At 29.6% G+C, this 15178-nt stretch overlaps 2 protein-coding genes across 2 annotated transcripts; one reads left to right on the top strand and one right to left on the bottom strand.

Annotated features, from left to right (window-relative positions):
- Positions 1–6518: 6518 nt before the first annotated feature.
- On the top strand, positions 6519–10763 carry LOC120093005 (DCD domain-containing protein NRP-B-like). The gene is made up of 4 exons (XM_039051297.1): positions 6519–6898; positions 7410–8233; positions 9286–9369; positions 10417–10763. Exons 1-4 carry the CDS (start codon positions 6676–6678, stop codon positions 10567–10569), a joined length of 1284 nt encoding a protein of 427 aa, XP_038907225.1. The 5' UTR covers positions 6519–6675; the 3' UTR covers positions 10570–10763.
- A 538-nt stretch (positions 10764–11301) lies between these two features.
- Positions 11302–13653, bottom strand: LOC120093006. The gene is made up of 2 exons (XM_039051298.1): positions 12700–13653; positions 11302–11829 (listed from the first exon to the last, which is right to left on the bottom strand). Exons 1-2 carry the CDS (start codon positions 13530–13532, stop codon positions 11589–11591), a joined length of 1074 nt encoding a protein of 357 aa, XP_038907226.1. The 5' UTR covers positions 13533–13653; the 3' UTR covers positions 11302–11588.
- Between the last annotated feature and the right edge of the window lie 1525 nt (positions 13654–15178).

The following is a 15178-nucleotide window of genomic DNA, read 5'->3' as shown; positions in this document are numbered from 1 at the left end:
TTTTTAATTTAAAAAAAGCAAAAAAAGAAAAAAACAAAACAAAACTCAGCTAGTTCTCTCAGATTTATAAGTGTAAAAATTGAACTCTCAAAGTTCTATGATTATAAAATTTAGACTCTCAAATTTATATTAATAATAAAAATTAAATCTTCTAATTTATATAATATAATAAGTTTGGATCCAATTTTCATGCGTCATAAATTTGAGCAGTGACTAAATTTTATAATTGGTCAAAAAGAGAGAGAGAAAAGACTTAGCTCCTAAGCAAATCATACATAAAATATATATATATATATATATGATAAATTTTCAATTTTATTATTCAAGTCTTACTTCACGGCGGTGCATTCTAGAATGCTACGTGTAAATAATTTTTATATTTGATTATATGGTCTCACACTTTAGACTATTTTTGTTTTGTTTTTGTTTGTGTTTTTTTCTTGAGGAAGACTATTTTTGTTTTTTCTTTATCACATATTATTTGATTGGTTAGAAATCACTTTGATTTATGTATTTTTATTGAAGTGACACTTTTTAAATTCTTTAATTATCGAAGTTTCTACATTAGAAAATCAAGGTGAAATATCGATTTTGATTAGGTCAAATTGTATTTTCAATCCTTATATTATATACATCATTTTGATATCTTTCGATCTTTATATTCTTAAATTCATGTTTAGTCACTAAACTTTAAAGTTAATATCCAATTAGTTCCTAAACTTTAAAATTGTATGATATGTTTAAGAATTTTTAAATTTATGTCTAATAGATATCTAATACATTTAAATTTCTTAAACATGGTCGACCTATTTAATATAGATTTAAAAATTATGTCAAAATATACAATAAAAGATTAATTTTGTTTCTAATATATCTACAAATTTATTAACCAAATAGGTTAGGCACAAAATTGAAAATTCAGGGATATATACATAATTAAAATGACTTGTTACACATTTTTAAAAGTCCAAGAACCTATTGAAAATAAAATTAAAAATTTAGGTCGCACTTAATTACCATTTCATTTTTTGTTTTTTGATTCTAAAAATTAAGCTTATTTCTGTCCCATTTTTTAGAATGATTTCCATCTTTGTTAAGTACAATGGTTGAATTCTTAGCCAAATTTAAAAAATAAAACCAAGTTTTTAAAAGCTATTTTTTTTTAGTTTTTAAAATTTGGCTTGGTTTTTCCAAACCATTGGTAAGAAGTAAGTAAAAAATGAAAAAAATTGGAGGTGAAAATAGTATTTATAAGCTTAATTTTTAAAAATGGAAATAAAAAACTAAGACCCCATTTGGTAACCATTTGATTTTTTATTTTTATTTTTGAAAATTAAGCTTATTTCATCCTTATTTTTTTTACAATAATTTGCATATTTCTTAAGTACAATGGTTGAATTCTTAGTGAAGTTCTAAAAACAAAAAAACTTCTTGAAAGCTATTTTTTTTAATTCTAAAAAATTGGCTTGATTGGTGAAAAGTAGATACCAAATGAAGAAATTTGGAGACGGAAATAGTGTCCATATGCTTAACCTTAAAAAACAAAAACAAAAAATAAAATAGTTATTAAAGGAGCCTATATAATTACCAAACGGAGACTCAATAATCTAATAAATATTTTGACTAAATTTGTAGTTTAACCTCAATTTTCAATTGAACTTTGGCAGTTTATAAACATATTGGTCTTAAGGGGGTTATCGTTTTGCATACTCGTGGCAAGAGGAATTTGATACATACTCTCCATAAAAGATAGAGATAAATCTCTGCGAATGTATGATTTTTTTTCCTATTATACAATCTCTATCTAAATTAAAGTAAGCTACACTCCAAACACAAATTATTATAATATAAATTTAAATAGTTTACCCTCAATATAAACTATAATATCTTATTATAATAATTAATTTAGTGCTCTAAATACCTCTTAAGTTGTTATAAAAGTATAAAGACTAAATCGATTGTTTAGAGACTAAGTATTTATCATAATAAAAGTGTAGGTACCAAAATATTTTAAAACTTATTTGATTAGTTAAATTATACTTTCCGTCTTTGTACATCACATCTCTTATTAGTTAATATCAAAGTTTGGTGACAATAAGGACTTATTTGAAAATATTTAATTACATTACAAATTTCAGAATTTAAACATTAGGAACTAAGTTGACAAGATGTGCCACTATCTACAAGGTTAGACTCAATCGATATTCCATTTTCTGAAGTAGATTTTATTTTTAAGATTCCACAAGCAATAGAGTATGATCAAAGCAAAGTCTAGGTCCTCTCTCGATCCTAGTAGCCGATCCCAATAGTCTTTTGAAGACCATTACCCCCTGCCAGAACCAAACGAACTAACCTAAGCACCTCGAGAACTTATACTCTCACATGACATGACACATTGTCTCCTTTGCAACCTATAGATGAAACTATACGAGTTAGTATGTATTTCTCTTTGTTGAATGTTTTAGTGGTAAGGATTAGGTTGTTAAAGACTTTTTGGATTAATTGCTTAAAAGACCCATTTTAAAGGTTCAAAATAGCAAATGGCCCAATTTTTGAAAAAAAATGTATGTTCTTTTGTTGATGTCATGATCATGTAAAGTTTATTATTGTCCTTCTTTTTTCTTTTCCCTCTTTTTCTCCGGTGTGAGAAATCTTCCTTTGCACGTTGTCTTTTTTCTTCACCGGCTTTTTATCCTATGTACGTCTTCTTCTTCTTCTCCACGACGAGTCCACGTGAGCAGCTCTGATGCGACTAACCTTGGTAACAAGAGACAGAGAGAGAGATGTGAGTGAGGAAACAAAGAGAGGGCGAGATGAGCTAGAGCGAGAGACATAGATTTGTGAGTGGAAAAAAAAAAAGAGGATGAGACGAGCTAGTGATTTGTGAGTTAAAAAAGAAGAAAGAGCAAGACTACTTTTTGCGTACACACGAGTATATTTTGGTAATTTCACCTAAATTTGCGTCAGCAAAGATTCATTTGATTTTTTTTTTTCAAAAAACGATTCATTTCACATTTTTTGTCTAATTTTTAGGTCATCCATCCAATGGATCCAAGATTCCACAACATGAGATTTTTATTTTCGGTTTTACTCCCAACCCGAAAAGAATTTTTCAAGTAGTTGAGATCTCCACTATGTTAGAGGGTGATGGAAATAACACATTCTGCACTTAATCTCTAAGGGGGCATTTGAGGCAAGGAGTTGATTATTATAGTCATGAGTTATTATAGTTAGGTTATAATAGTTTGTGTTTGGGGTATAGATTATTTTAGTTTGAGTTATAATAATATGTGTTTGAGGTGTAAACTGTTTTAGTTTGAGAATGAAATAGAAAATACTGTAGCAAGGAATAAAAAAATGAAAAATGAAAAATAGTTAATATCGTAGGAAATAGTTAATACTGTAGCAAATAAGAGTTTTGAAATAGTGTTTACTACAACTAATTGAGAACTACAAAATAGTATTTACTGTAGCACAGAGTGGTTATTATAGTGTTAGAATAGTCATTGTCCAAACGGCCCCCAAGTGATAGACACGCTTGACAACAAACATCTTTTTTTTTTTACTCGACACTCCAAAACACCTCATCATCAATGAACCTTTGGCCTAGACGGAAATAAAAAATGTTATTGGAATCTTGAGAGAAGAACAACTTATTGATCACAAGTGGATTTTTGGCTACATCAATAACTATTTATGAATAGAGTTGGCAACGGGGCCGGGGCGGGGCGTGGGAGGGTTCCCCGTTCCCGTCCTAAATGGGGGATTTTATCCCCATCCCCGCCATTTCAAGGCCGGGACGGGGACGGGGATTTCCCGTCGGGAAAACGGGTCTTCGTGGGGACCCATTCCCTGTTTTCCCTTTTATTTCTTTATGGGATTTTTTTTTTTGTGTAAAATTATCTTTGATTTGGGCTTGGACGCTTTAGTTGGGCTTAGATTAGACTAAATTAAAAATTAAGCTAAATGTAAAATGTTAAGTATCTAATAGAGAGAGAATATTTAAAAATCTAATTATATATATAGAAAAAATATTTAAAAACCTAGTCGGGTCGGGGCCAGGGTCAGGGACGGGGCGGGGACACCCTCCCCATCCCCGCCCCGTTCCCGATCTGGAGACCCCAAAGATGTCCCCAATTTGACCCCATACCCAGTCGAACCGAGGATTCCCCGCGGGGAATTTTGCCAATCCTATTTATGAACCATTTCTAAAATTTTAGAGTCCATTTAATAATTATTTGATTTTTCATTTTTAATTTTTAAAAATTAAGTTTATAAACATTAAATATTCATTTCATCTTTAAGGCTCTGTTTGATAACTATTTTCGTTTTTTATTTTTGATTTTTGAAACTTAAGCCTATTTCCTCCCTATTTCTTATAATGATTTCCATATTTTTTAAGTACAATACTTGAATTCTTAGTCAAGTTCTAATAACGAAACAAATTTTTAAAAGCTACTTGTTTTAGTTTTCAAAATTTGACTTGATTTTTTAAATCATCAGTAAAAATATAGATGACAAAAGAAGAAATTTGGACGTAGAAGTAATGTATCTATACACTTAATTTTAAAAAACAAATAGTTAACAAATAGGTTTTGTTTGTTATTTACATTCTACTAATATTTTCAAAAACTACTTCAAGATTTTAACAAATTAAAAGAATTAAATATATATATATTTTTTAAAATTTGATTAAGAAATCAATCCATTGACTTAAAAAAAGATGAAAACTATTACAATAAAAAGAAATAGAATTAATTTTAAAAAAATAAAATGATTACGAAACAAAATCTTAATTAAATCGTCTCAATCACATTCAAACTTAAAAAAATAAAATAAAATGAAGTTCAAAGTATTTGAACTGAACTAAAGCTTCGAAAACCACAATAGTTTAATTAAAATAAATTAATCAAACTATTACGATAATTTTTTCGTTAAAAAAATAGAAATTATTTTTAAATATAAGGTTGTGAATTAAAATATGAAAATACTTAAACTCTAACCGGAAAAAGCAAACAAACAAACAAACAAATTTCATTTAGAAAAGAATAATAACGACGTAAAAAAAATAGAGAGAAAAAAAAAGTGAAGGTGTCACAGCCCCCTAAAAAAACGCGTTTTTTTCTGCCGTCACTCACATCAGCATTGAAGTATTAGTTCAACGAACAACAATAATAACTTAAATTTCAAAGAATAAATAATCAACCAAATAAATTAATTGAACTAAAAACAAAAAAAGTCACAACTCTATTCTCTTAGGCTACATATTCAAATTTACCTATCTCTCGCCCGAAAAGAATCACAATTGAATTACAACTTTGTTTTTATTTTTTAGATTTTAAAAATTAAACTTATATTTTTCTATTTCTTATAATAATTTATATCTTTTTTTAGTATTATTGTTGAATCCTTAACTAAATTAAAAAAAAAAAAGTTGAAAACCATTTTTTTAGTTTTCAAAATTTAGATTGATTTTTTAAACTATTGATAGGAAGTAGATAAAAAGGGAGAAATTTAAAGATGCACATGAGTTTATAAGCTTGATTTTAAAAAAAAAAAAAAAAAAAAAAAAACAAATGTTTTGTATTTAATAGGTCATTAGTTATTGAACAAAAAAACATTAGTTATTGAACTTTCAATTTTGTATTAAATAGTTCTTTTAGACCTTCAATTTTGTGTCTAATAAATTTTTAAATTTAAACATTTGATTCTATATCTCATGAGAAACAAAATTTTCAATTTTGTGTTTAATAGGTCATTGACCTATTCAATATATATATTTTTTATTTTACGATGCTAGTAAACGCATTATAAAAAATTCAATGTCTTATTAGATACACAATCTAATTTCATGTCTTATAGGTTCATTAATCTTTTTTAAAAAAGTTGAAAATACTTGATATCTATTAAATACAAAATTGAAAATCTCATGACTTATTAGGCATATTGTGTAAAGTCCAATAATCTATTTAGATACAAGATGTAGAACTTATTTAATACAGTTTGAAATTACATAATTTTATGGTCAGATCGTGATTTTTCATATATAAATGTAACTAAGGTATCTCCTTCGTAAAGGATTTCGCCATAATGGCGAAGTATGAGAATAGTTGCAATTATACATTCAAACTTCAATTATAAAAATGAGTTCTCAAATTTATACGAATACTAAATTAAACCTTCAAACTTACAATAGTGGAAGAAATTAAACCCAAAATGAGAAAAAAAAAAAACAGTTCCATTTTTATCATTTATGAATATAATTTTAACAATTGTATGAATTTGAAAGCTCACTCTTAAAATTGAAAAGATACGATTGCAACTATTATCAAATTATAAGAGTAATTTTTTTTAAATTCTTTTTAAATTTCTAAATACTTTAAAAAATCAAATAGACACAAATCTAAAACTCGGACTAAATTTGTAGCTTAGCCTAATAATTAAAGAGGAAAAATTTTCCACTATATTGACAAATCTCTACGGCATCCTTCATTTCCTCGAAACTTCCCTTTTCCCCTCTCATCTTTTCCTTATTTATCACTCCATTTCTCCACCAACTTTCTCTTCATACACCAACTCTCTTTTTTAACTCTCAAACTCCCTTTTTTTTTGTTTAATTTTGCTTCTTTATTTGTTCTTCTTTTTCGACGATTCCGAGGTGAAAGAAATTCAATTATGGATCAAAATTACAACAATCAGCACTCGTTCTGGCAATTCAGCGACCAGCTTCGGCTTCAGACTGCTAATCTTGCCAATTTGTCCACCAATGATTCCATTTGGAGCAACTCCTTTGTCTCTAAGATGAACCACAACAACTTCGATGTTCGGGTCGGAGCCGAGCTTGGTTCTTCTAACTCTAACCCCAAACTTGCCTCCGACCTCAATACTTTTAATAACGGTACGTTTGCTTAAGTTTATAGATTACGATAAATATGATCTTTTATCCGTTATTTTAAACGATGCATTCAAGTATGTAATTATGAATTGATATAAGCATAACAATCTATATATTTATTTTTAAAATTGTCGATTTAGAATTTCCAATCTTTTATTATAGTCTATTAACATTCTTTTTTAAGGTTTTAATTTTAAGAATTTCTAAATTTTAAATTTTTAATTAGATATCTGATAATTTTCAAAATTATCGAATAAGTCAAAAAATTATCCAATTAAAATGTTGGAAATCTATTATTTTTTCTTTTAATTTCAGAACCCCATGATTTAATGACCGTATAGTTACTCTACTTCTTGTTTGGCCTAAAAAATTTATGATCCATTAAAAAACATCAATTTAATATTTTATTAATTCTTTACACAAAATTGATAGGACTAAACAACTAAGTTGTAATTTAATAGTAATAATTATTATTTGAATAAAGCTTTCTAGCTAATGTGGTGTCTTTTCACAGACGGTTGGAACAGTTTCAAAACGGACGGGTCGGATCTTCTAAATCTGAACCCGAAGCCAATTGGGTCGGGTTACAAAATCAAGGAGCCGGCGAACGATTACCAAATGTGGAAGAGTTTCAAGCCGGGATCCGGGTCCGATCTTATAGGCACCAGTCCGAACGCGAAACATATCGGGTCGGGTAACACTAACCTCAACGATCAAGCGAACGATTTCGGATCATGGAACAGTTTTAAGTCAGGAATCGGGTCAAATTTTATGACTCCGAAACCGAATCTCATCGGGTCAGGCACAACCCAAAAGGATCCAGTGAACGGATACGGATTATGGAACAATTTCAAGCCAAAAACCACCGCCGATTACAACGGATTCAACGACGGGTGGAAAATCAACAACGGAGGACCAACAATACCGGTGAAAAACCAAAACCCTAAGGAAATCGGAATTAACAACAAGGGATTGTCCTACAAATTGGGGGTTCCGGCGAACACTAACGGGAATTTCAATTGGAAGAACAGCAGAGGGAACGGCGGGGAGGAGGCGGAGCAGGGCGGAGGGAAAGGGGGGAAGAAGGGGAATAAGGGGAAAAACGAGGCGGAGAAGGAGAAGAGGTTCAAGACGTTGCCGGCGGCGGAGGCACTGCCGCGGAACGAGAGAATAGGCGGATATATATTTGTGTGCAATAACGATACGATGGCGGAGAATTTGAAACGGCAGCTTTTTGGGCTGCCGCCGCGATACAGGGATTCGGTTAGGGCAATAACTCCGGGGTTGCCGCTTTTTCTGTACAATTACTCTACACACCAACTTCATGGAGTTTTTGAGGTGAGGATTTTTTTTTTAATATTATCATTATTATTTAATATTTCAATTTCTAATAAAATTTTAATCGAGATTAAAATTTGTTTGTTATTCTTCAACTTTTATGGAGGTAACCATATCTCTTAATTTTAATTTATAACTTCAACTTTGTAATAACTTAGGCATAATCATTTCATTTTTGTTTTTGTTTTTTAAAAATTAAGTCTATAAACATCTTTTCTAATCTCTTGCTTTAAAATCTATCTTTTATCTATGTTTTAAAAAATAAAGTCAAAATTTGAAAAGAAATAAAAAGTAATTTTTAAAAATTTGTTTTTTGTCTTAGAATTTGATTTAGAATGCAACTCTTCTATAAATCATAGTAAAAAAAGTAAAGAAAATAGCCTTAATTTTTTTTAAAAAAACAAAAAATAAAATAGTTACAAAATGAGGCTTTAATTATTAAGTTTTGACACCTAAGCATAAATTTTAACATTAGTTCTATCTATAAATTTCTATGTTTTGTTATAGGGTTAGTGTTTTTAAAAACCTATATAAATTTTTTATAACTAGAAAAATATTAGTTAAAAAAATTTCGTTTTTATTTTTAGAATTCAGTTAGGAGTTTAAATTTTCTTTTTAGGAAATATGAAAAATATAATTGAAAAAATTGAGAGGAAACAAGTATAAAATTAAAAAATAAAATCATTTCTAAATGGGACATCAACTTCTATATTTTCGAATTTATAACAATTTAATTTCTATATTGAAAATACTTATTACACACAAAATATGAATATATTGCTAAAAATGTTTTGACATACTACTTACAAACTTTAATATAATGTTTTTGAAAATTCTGAGAACTAGTTGGGATAACATAACCTTTTCCTAAGAAATTAGTTTTGATATTTAAGAAGAAAAGAAATCAATAATTTGAGTTTATTTTGAACTTCTAAAACCCATTTAGAAGGTAACATGCATAGTATCTTCTTGACTATTGTTGAAATATTTTGTGATTATTAAATGAAAGTTTAATAGTGAATTAATAAAAGTAAAAAATAAAATAATGTCAGGCTGCAAGCTTTGGAGGGACAAATATTGATCCGACGGCTTGGGAGGACAAGAAATGCCCTGGAGAATCCCGTTTCCCTGCTCAGGTATAATTTTTTTAATTTTATTTAATTTAATTTTTTATCATCTTAATATAATGTTCAAAATTAAATATATTACCAAATTTATTTCTCAATCCAGATTAAAGTAAAAGATTAATAAATGATTTTATTAGATATAAAATTAAAATTTAAGTTTGATTTTATTTTAAAGACTCTAAATTTGAAGGACAAAGTATGGCCAAAATATGAAAGTTAAGAAGTTAAAGTTGCAATTTTGATCCTTATTAAATGGTCAAATTACAAATTTAGTCTCTAAATATTGAATTTTGTGTCTATCTAATCGTTGAAATTTTAAAAGAGTCTAATAAGTTCTTAAAGTCCCATTTAATAACAATTTGATTTTGAAAAATTAAGTTTATAAATTCTATTTCGATATATAATACTTTTGTTTTGTTATTCACTTTCCATTAATATTTGTAAAACCTAAATTAAATTTTGAATTTTTTTTTTTTGAAATCTTGTTTTAAAGGAAAATGAGCGAAGTTATTTATAATTATAGCAAAATATTCAGTGGAAGTCTATCATAGTCTATCGCGGTCTATCATTGATAGAAAATGACATTTTGCTATACTTGAAAATATTTTCAATAGTTTTACCATTTAAAACAATTATCAATATCACTATCCCTAAGTGATAAAACTCGATAGATATCTATTAGTATCAGTAATAGATATTTATCGTAATCTATTGTTGATAGATAGTAACATTTTGCTATACTTGAGAATATTTTAAGCAATTTTACCATTTTTAATAATTACTCTTTATTTATCCAAATTGTTATATAAAATCTCTCTCTATATGTATCTTTAAAGATTATACATTTTACTTTGCAATTCATAAAGTTATCAATCCAAACTTAAATTTTAAAAATAGAAATCTAAAAATAAATCATTACCAAACGAGACTTTAACTTTTACTTTGTATTTTAAAAAGTTTAGAAATTAAATTTATAATTTAACCTCGATAAAAAAGAAAAAAGAAAAAAAGAAAAAAAGAAAAAATGACTAAAGATATTTATGAAATATGGTATAGGTGAGAGTGATAAGAAGGCAAATATGTGAGCCATTGGAAGAGGACTCATTTAGGCCAATTCTTCACCACTATGATGGCCCTAAATTCCGCCTTGAGCTTAGCATTCCGGAGGCCATTTCTCTCCTTGATGTTCTTTCCAACCAAGATTCTTAACTTTTGAACACTTATTTAACTCTAGCTAGCTACAATATATCTTCATGTAAATACTTATAAGTCTTCTCTCTATCATATGATATCATATATGTAATATTGTTCAGGATGGGGAGCAAAAATTTTACTGTATACTACATATAAATAATGGTACGTGCAATTGAGATATTTTTATACTACCTTCAATTTTAAATTTTGGTCTAGTAGCAAAAATACATTTTAGATTCTTAAGTTTATCCATGATGTTAAATTTCTGTCGAGATGTTGACATTTTCATATTTCTATGGAATCGACTTTGACATGAAGGATAAATTGATATTTCCTATGAAACATAAAAAGATAAACAACAAAAAATCACTAATGTAAATATGATATAAATAATAATTATATTAACTTATTTAGAAAGCATGAAATGTTTATTTATCAATTTGAATTTTTTGATTTTATAATTTTTTTCATAAATATTCATCAATATAGCCGTTTTATCTGACCATTTTGAGACGTTAACATTTTAAACTTTGAGTTTATCTAGATGAATATGTTTAGCATAGCTTTAGTTGATGAAACACAGATTACCAAATTTTGATAGTAAATGGTTTGATTCCTCACCACGTGAACTTCAAATAATGATGATAATAATAATTTATATCAATTAAATCAAATACACTCGCACTCACTTATAACTAAAATCAACTCGCCCGATCAAATTGAAAATTTAAAATTGGGATATCTAGAGAAAGTGAATTCGAATTATAAACATATATTGAAGCCATATAAACAAGTGTAGAAATTTTTTACAATAATCTAACCAAAAGATCACATGATCCCATTACTTAAAATTGATCATTATATATCCCCTCCATCCTCTTATTTCACAACTTTCTCTTTCAATTTTCCCTTCATCCAAACACCCAAATTCCACAAGCATTTTTAAGTATAAATGACATTGAAGAAACACAAGTATAAAAATGCAGTTCATATTCATCATCTTCCTCCATTATTCTTTGCCATCAAGGATTGTTTTAATAACAGGCAGGGCAATGAGCCAAACCATTCTCATTACAAGCTCCACATCTCTCCTTTGTCTCCCCTTTTATCACTTTGCAGCTCCCTCCACACTCCAGACATGGCACAAATCTCGCTCCGCCGCACCCTTCGCACCCCTGACGACCTGCTCCCGTCTCCACCGCTGCTCGTCGTAGTATTCTCCGAAGCTTCCCCACTTCATTTAGTGCTACAACCTCTTCTGCCCCTCCGATATACCTGTTCAAAATAATTAAAGCGATCTTATTCTTCGGTTTAAACTTTCGAGTTTGGTTCGTGATGTAACATAGTATCAAAGCACTAGTTAAAATCATGCAATGTCGTTTCCTTTTCAACTAATATTGGTAATCACTTGTTAGAGCTTGTATTAATTTTGAAGCCCAAAAGTGAGTGAGGAACAAAATATATATATAAATAATAGAATATGTGAAACAATAGTAAGAATACAAATAAATAAATAAATGCTTGAATCTTTTCTCAGTTTAGTCTTGATCTTTAATAGGTTCGATTTAGGTTCGATTTAGTCTTTTACATTTCAAAGATTTTTCAATAATATCCTATTTAATAAAAACTACTAGAATCCATCAATAATCAAACTTACATAGCAAACTCGAAAAATGAAAACTTATAATTCTCAATTTTTTTTTTTTAAGAGATTCTTTTAGAATCAAATAACAAGTTCATCATTTGAATTTAGTTTTTAAAATTAAGCTTATAAGCACTAATTTCATTTTTTTTTTAAAAAAAAAATTGCTATTAACTTTCTACAAATATTTTTAGAAATCAAGTCAAATTATGAAAATTGGAAAAGATGGTTAAAAAAAGTTATTTTTATCTTCAGAATTAGGCTTATTTAAAAATCATATTTAAACCACTTAAAAAAACAAAAAAAAACAAAATTTTTACAAACCATACTTAAGATCGTAAGTAAACTTATCATCAACTAATTTCAATTTTAAAAGCCACTGATGAAAAAAATAACCATAATTAAACATGTAAGCAACGAAATTAAATATTTTTAACATAAAAAAATTAGTGACTAAAATATATATTTAGTTCAAAAGAGTTTAGTAGTTAGTTAATAACTACCTTCCCTTCACAAACATCCTCGGCACCGTCGCCTCGTCTCCGAGCAACTCCTTGAGCTCCTTCAAAAACTCGCCGTGCAACGCCACGTCACGCTCGTCGACGACCACCTGCTGCAACTCCAGTACCGACTTCACTCTGTTACAGTCCTCAAACGTCCGCCGTACGCCCCTCAACGACGTCGTATATAGAACCACCGTCTCCGCCCCTCCCGGCGGGCATCTCTCTGGAAACTCGCTCAGCGGGTCGAACCGGACCGGTTTCTGCCCCTCTCTTTCTCTCTCCTCTCTGTCCCTCACTAGAAATATGTTCTCCTTAACCGACTTGAACCGGTCTGGGTCTCCGGTTCTTGGCTCGGGTTTTTCCGGTCCGGGTCTAAGAGACGCCGCTTTCCTCAACCCAGAAGGTTTAGACTCGGCGGCCGGCTTGGCGGAGGGCGACAACTTAGCGTCGAGCTCCGCCACTGTGTGGAAACTCGAGCTCTTACGTGGAGGTTGTTTAGCGACGACGACGGCGGGGACGGCAGGGGGTTTCGTCGGCGGTGGTCCTGTAACAGGGCGGAGAGCAGGTTTGAGGTCTTCAAGGGCTTTACTAACCTCATCCCACGAATGAGGAGCTTCAGACTCGAAACTACTGAGCTTCTCCAGAATCGGAACCGGAACAATCGGCGGTTTCTCCTCCTTTACCGAGTCCGCCGCGGGCGATGGCGGCAGCTCATCCATGACTTTAACCCAAGGCTCCTCTATGGCGTTTATGTCAAAAACCGCAAAGCTCGCGGGCGCTGGACGGTATACATCGACGGTGGCCTCGATTCGCTTCGAAGAGGAGCACCCCATTGCCGTCGATGAACTTTCCGGCGTCTGGGTATGGGATTTTTTAAAGTTATTTTTTAACTAATTTTTTTCTGGGTGTTTGAGTTTATGGTTTATAGAAGGGTGGAATTGGAAATGTGGTGGGAAATTAGAAGGGGACAAATTGGGGATTTTTTGTGTGGTTGAAATGTGAAAGAAACGAGGCTTATCGGATTTTGAAGTTCTTGTGTAATTCTCTACAACGCCTCAGGATGAGAAGTGGTGGATGAGTGAACACGTGGATTAGGTGGTGTTTGCCACGTTGGCTTTTTGGGCGGGAAGATTGGGAATTAGTGTTTTATTTGGATTTTTGGTGGGTGGCTTGCAAAGTTGGCCCATCTCTCAATCACTATAGGTTTTGGAATGTTGGAGTTGAATTATTAAATCAAGAAAATTAATTAATTTGTAGAGTTACATATTTTGTGAGTCAAAATATCATTATTTAATACGAGTTTAGAAAATTTGCATGGAATGCTTATGGTTTTAAAATTTAGAGTTAAGAAGTATGTGTTTGGAATATAGAATTATTTAGTTGAAGCGAGAGAGAGAAATGATTGAATATGAAATTCCTGGATAAATGTATAAACTTCAACGGTAAGAAATATTAAAATTGATGAAGTTGAATTATTTAACACAAATTTGTAACGTTGGTGATTCAAACATCATCTTTATGTTTAGAAAATAAAGTTGTTTAACTTGAAGTTTTGAAGTTTGTAGGTTAATTTCTTTTGTGCTACTTTTTTATATCAATTAATATATTAACACTTTTTTATGTGACAATAAGATTAGGTTTACTATTTGGCTAATTGTATTGTTTTTCATATTTGATCTTAAGATTGAGTAAAGAATAGGTCATGTAAAAAATTTTCAAATCAAAGAAAATTTAGAGATAATTTGTAAGATTTTTATTTAAACGACATTTACTTAATTTAAATTAGTAATTTAACCATATGCTCCCATTGATTTTTCAGATTATTTGTCTCCTCATCCAAATTTTATTTAAAAGATAAGTATGTTTAGGAATTTAAGAATATAATTAAATTTTTTTAAATTTTAAAAAATTAATTAGACACAATGAAATTTAAATATATATCTCAACTAGTTGATTACATGTGAAATGTTTAAATTTTCACTTCACATTCTTTAACTAAAATAAATGTTTAAAGAATAAGAACTGATGTTATAATTTAACAAGAAAAATAAAATCTTTGATTGTATCATAACATTTTTATTAAACATGGAAAAAAAAAACATTGACAAAATATCACAATTATGGATATATAAAAACAAATTAATTGTAATCCCCCCCCCCAAAAAAAAAAAAAAAAAACAAAGAGAAAAGAAAAGATCTACCTCCTTAGCCACACATTCAAGTTGTATCTAACAAGACTTTAATGAAAATTATTTTATTTTATTTTTTTGGTGCTTCCACTAACAAAAGGATAGAAGTATACATTTTTAAGACAAGAATGTGAATCAAGCTGATTTTAGATTAATTCTACGATTTCCCCCCCTTTTCCCCCCTCTTTTTTGGGTTTTTTTCTTTTTGCTAAATTATTATTTTTTTTTAAAAAAAAACCCTAAACTTTGTATTTTGTATAAAAAAATGCCCTGAACGTTCAAAAGTTAAA

Source organism: Benincasa hispida, chromosome 12 (genome assembly GCF_009727055.1).
Source record: "Benincasa hispida cultivar B227 chromosome 12, ASM972705v1, whole genome shotgun sequence".
Classification (NCBI taxonomy): Eukaryota; Viridiplantae; Streptophyta; class Magnoliopsida; order Cucurbitales; family Cucurbitaceae; genus Benincasa; species Benincasa hispida.
The sequence above is the reverse complement of the archived record's forward strand: the minus strand, read 5'-3'. Positions and strand labels throughout refer to the sequence as shown.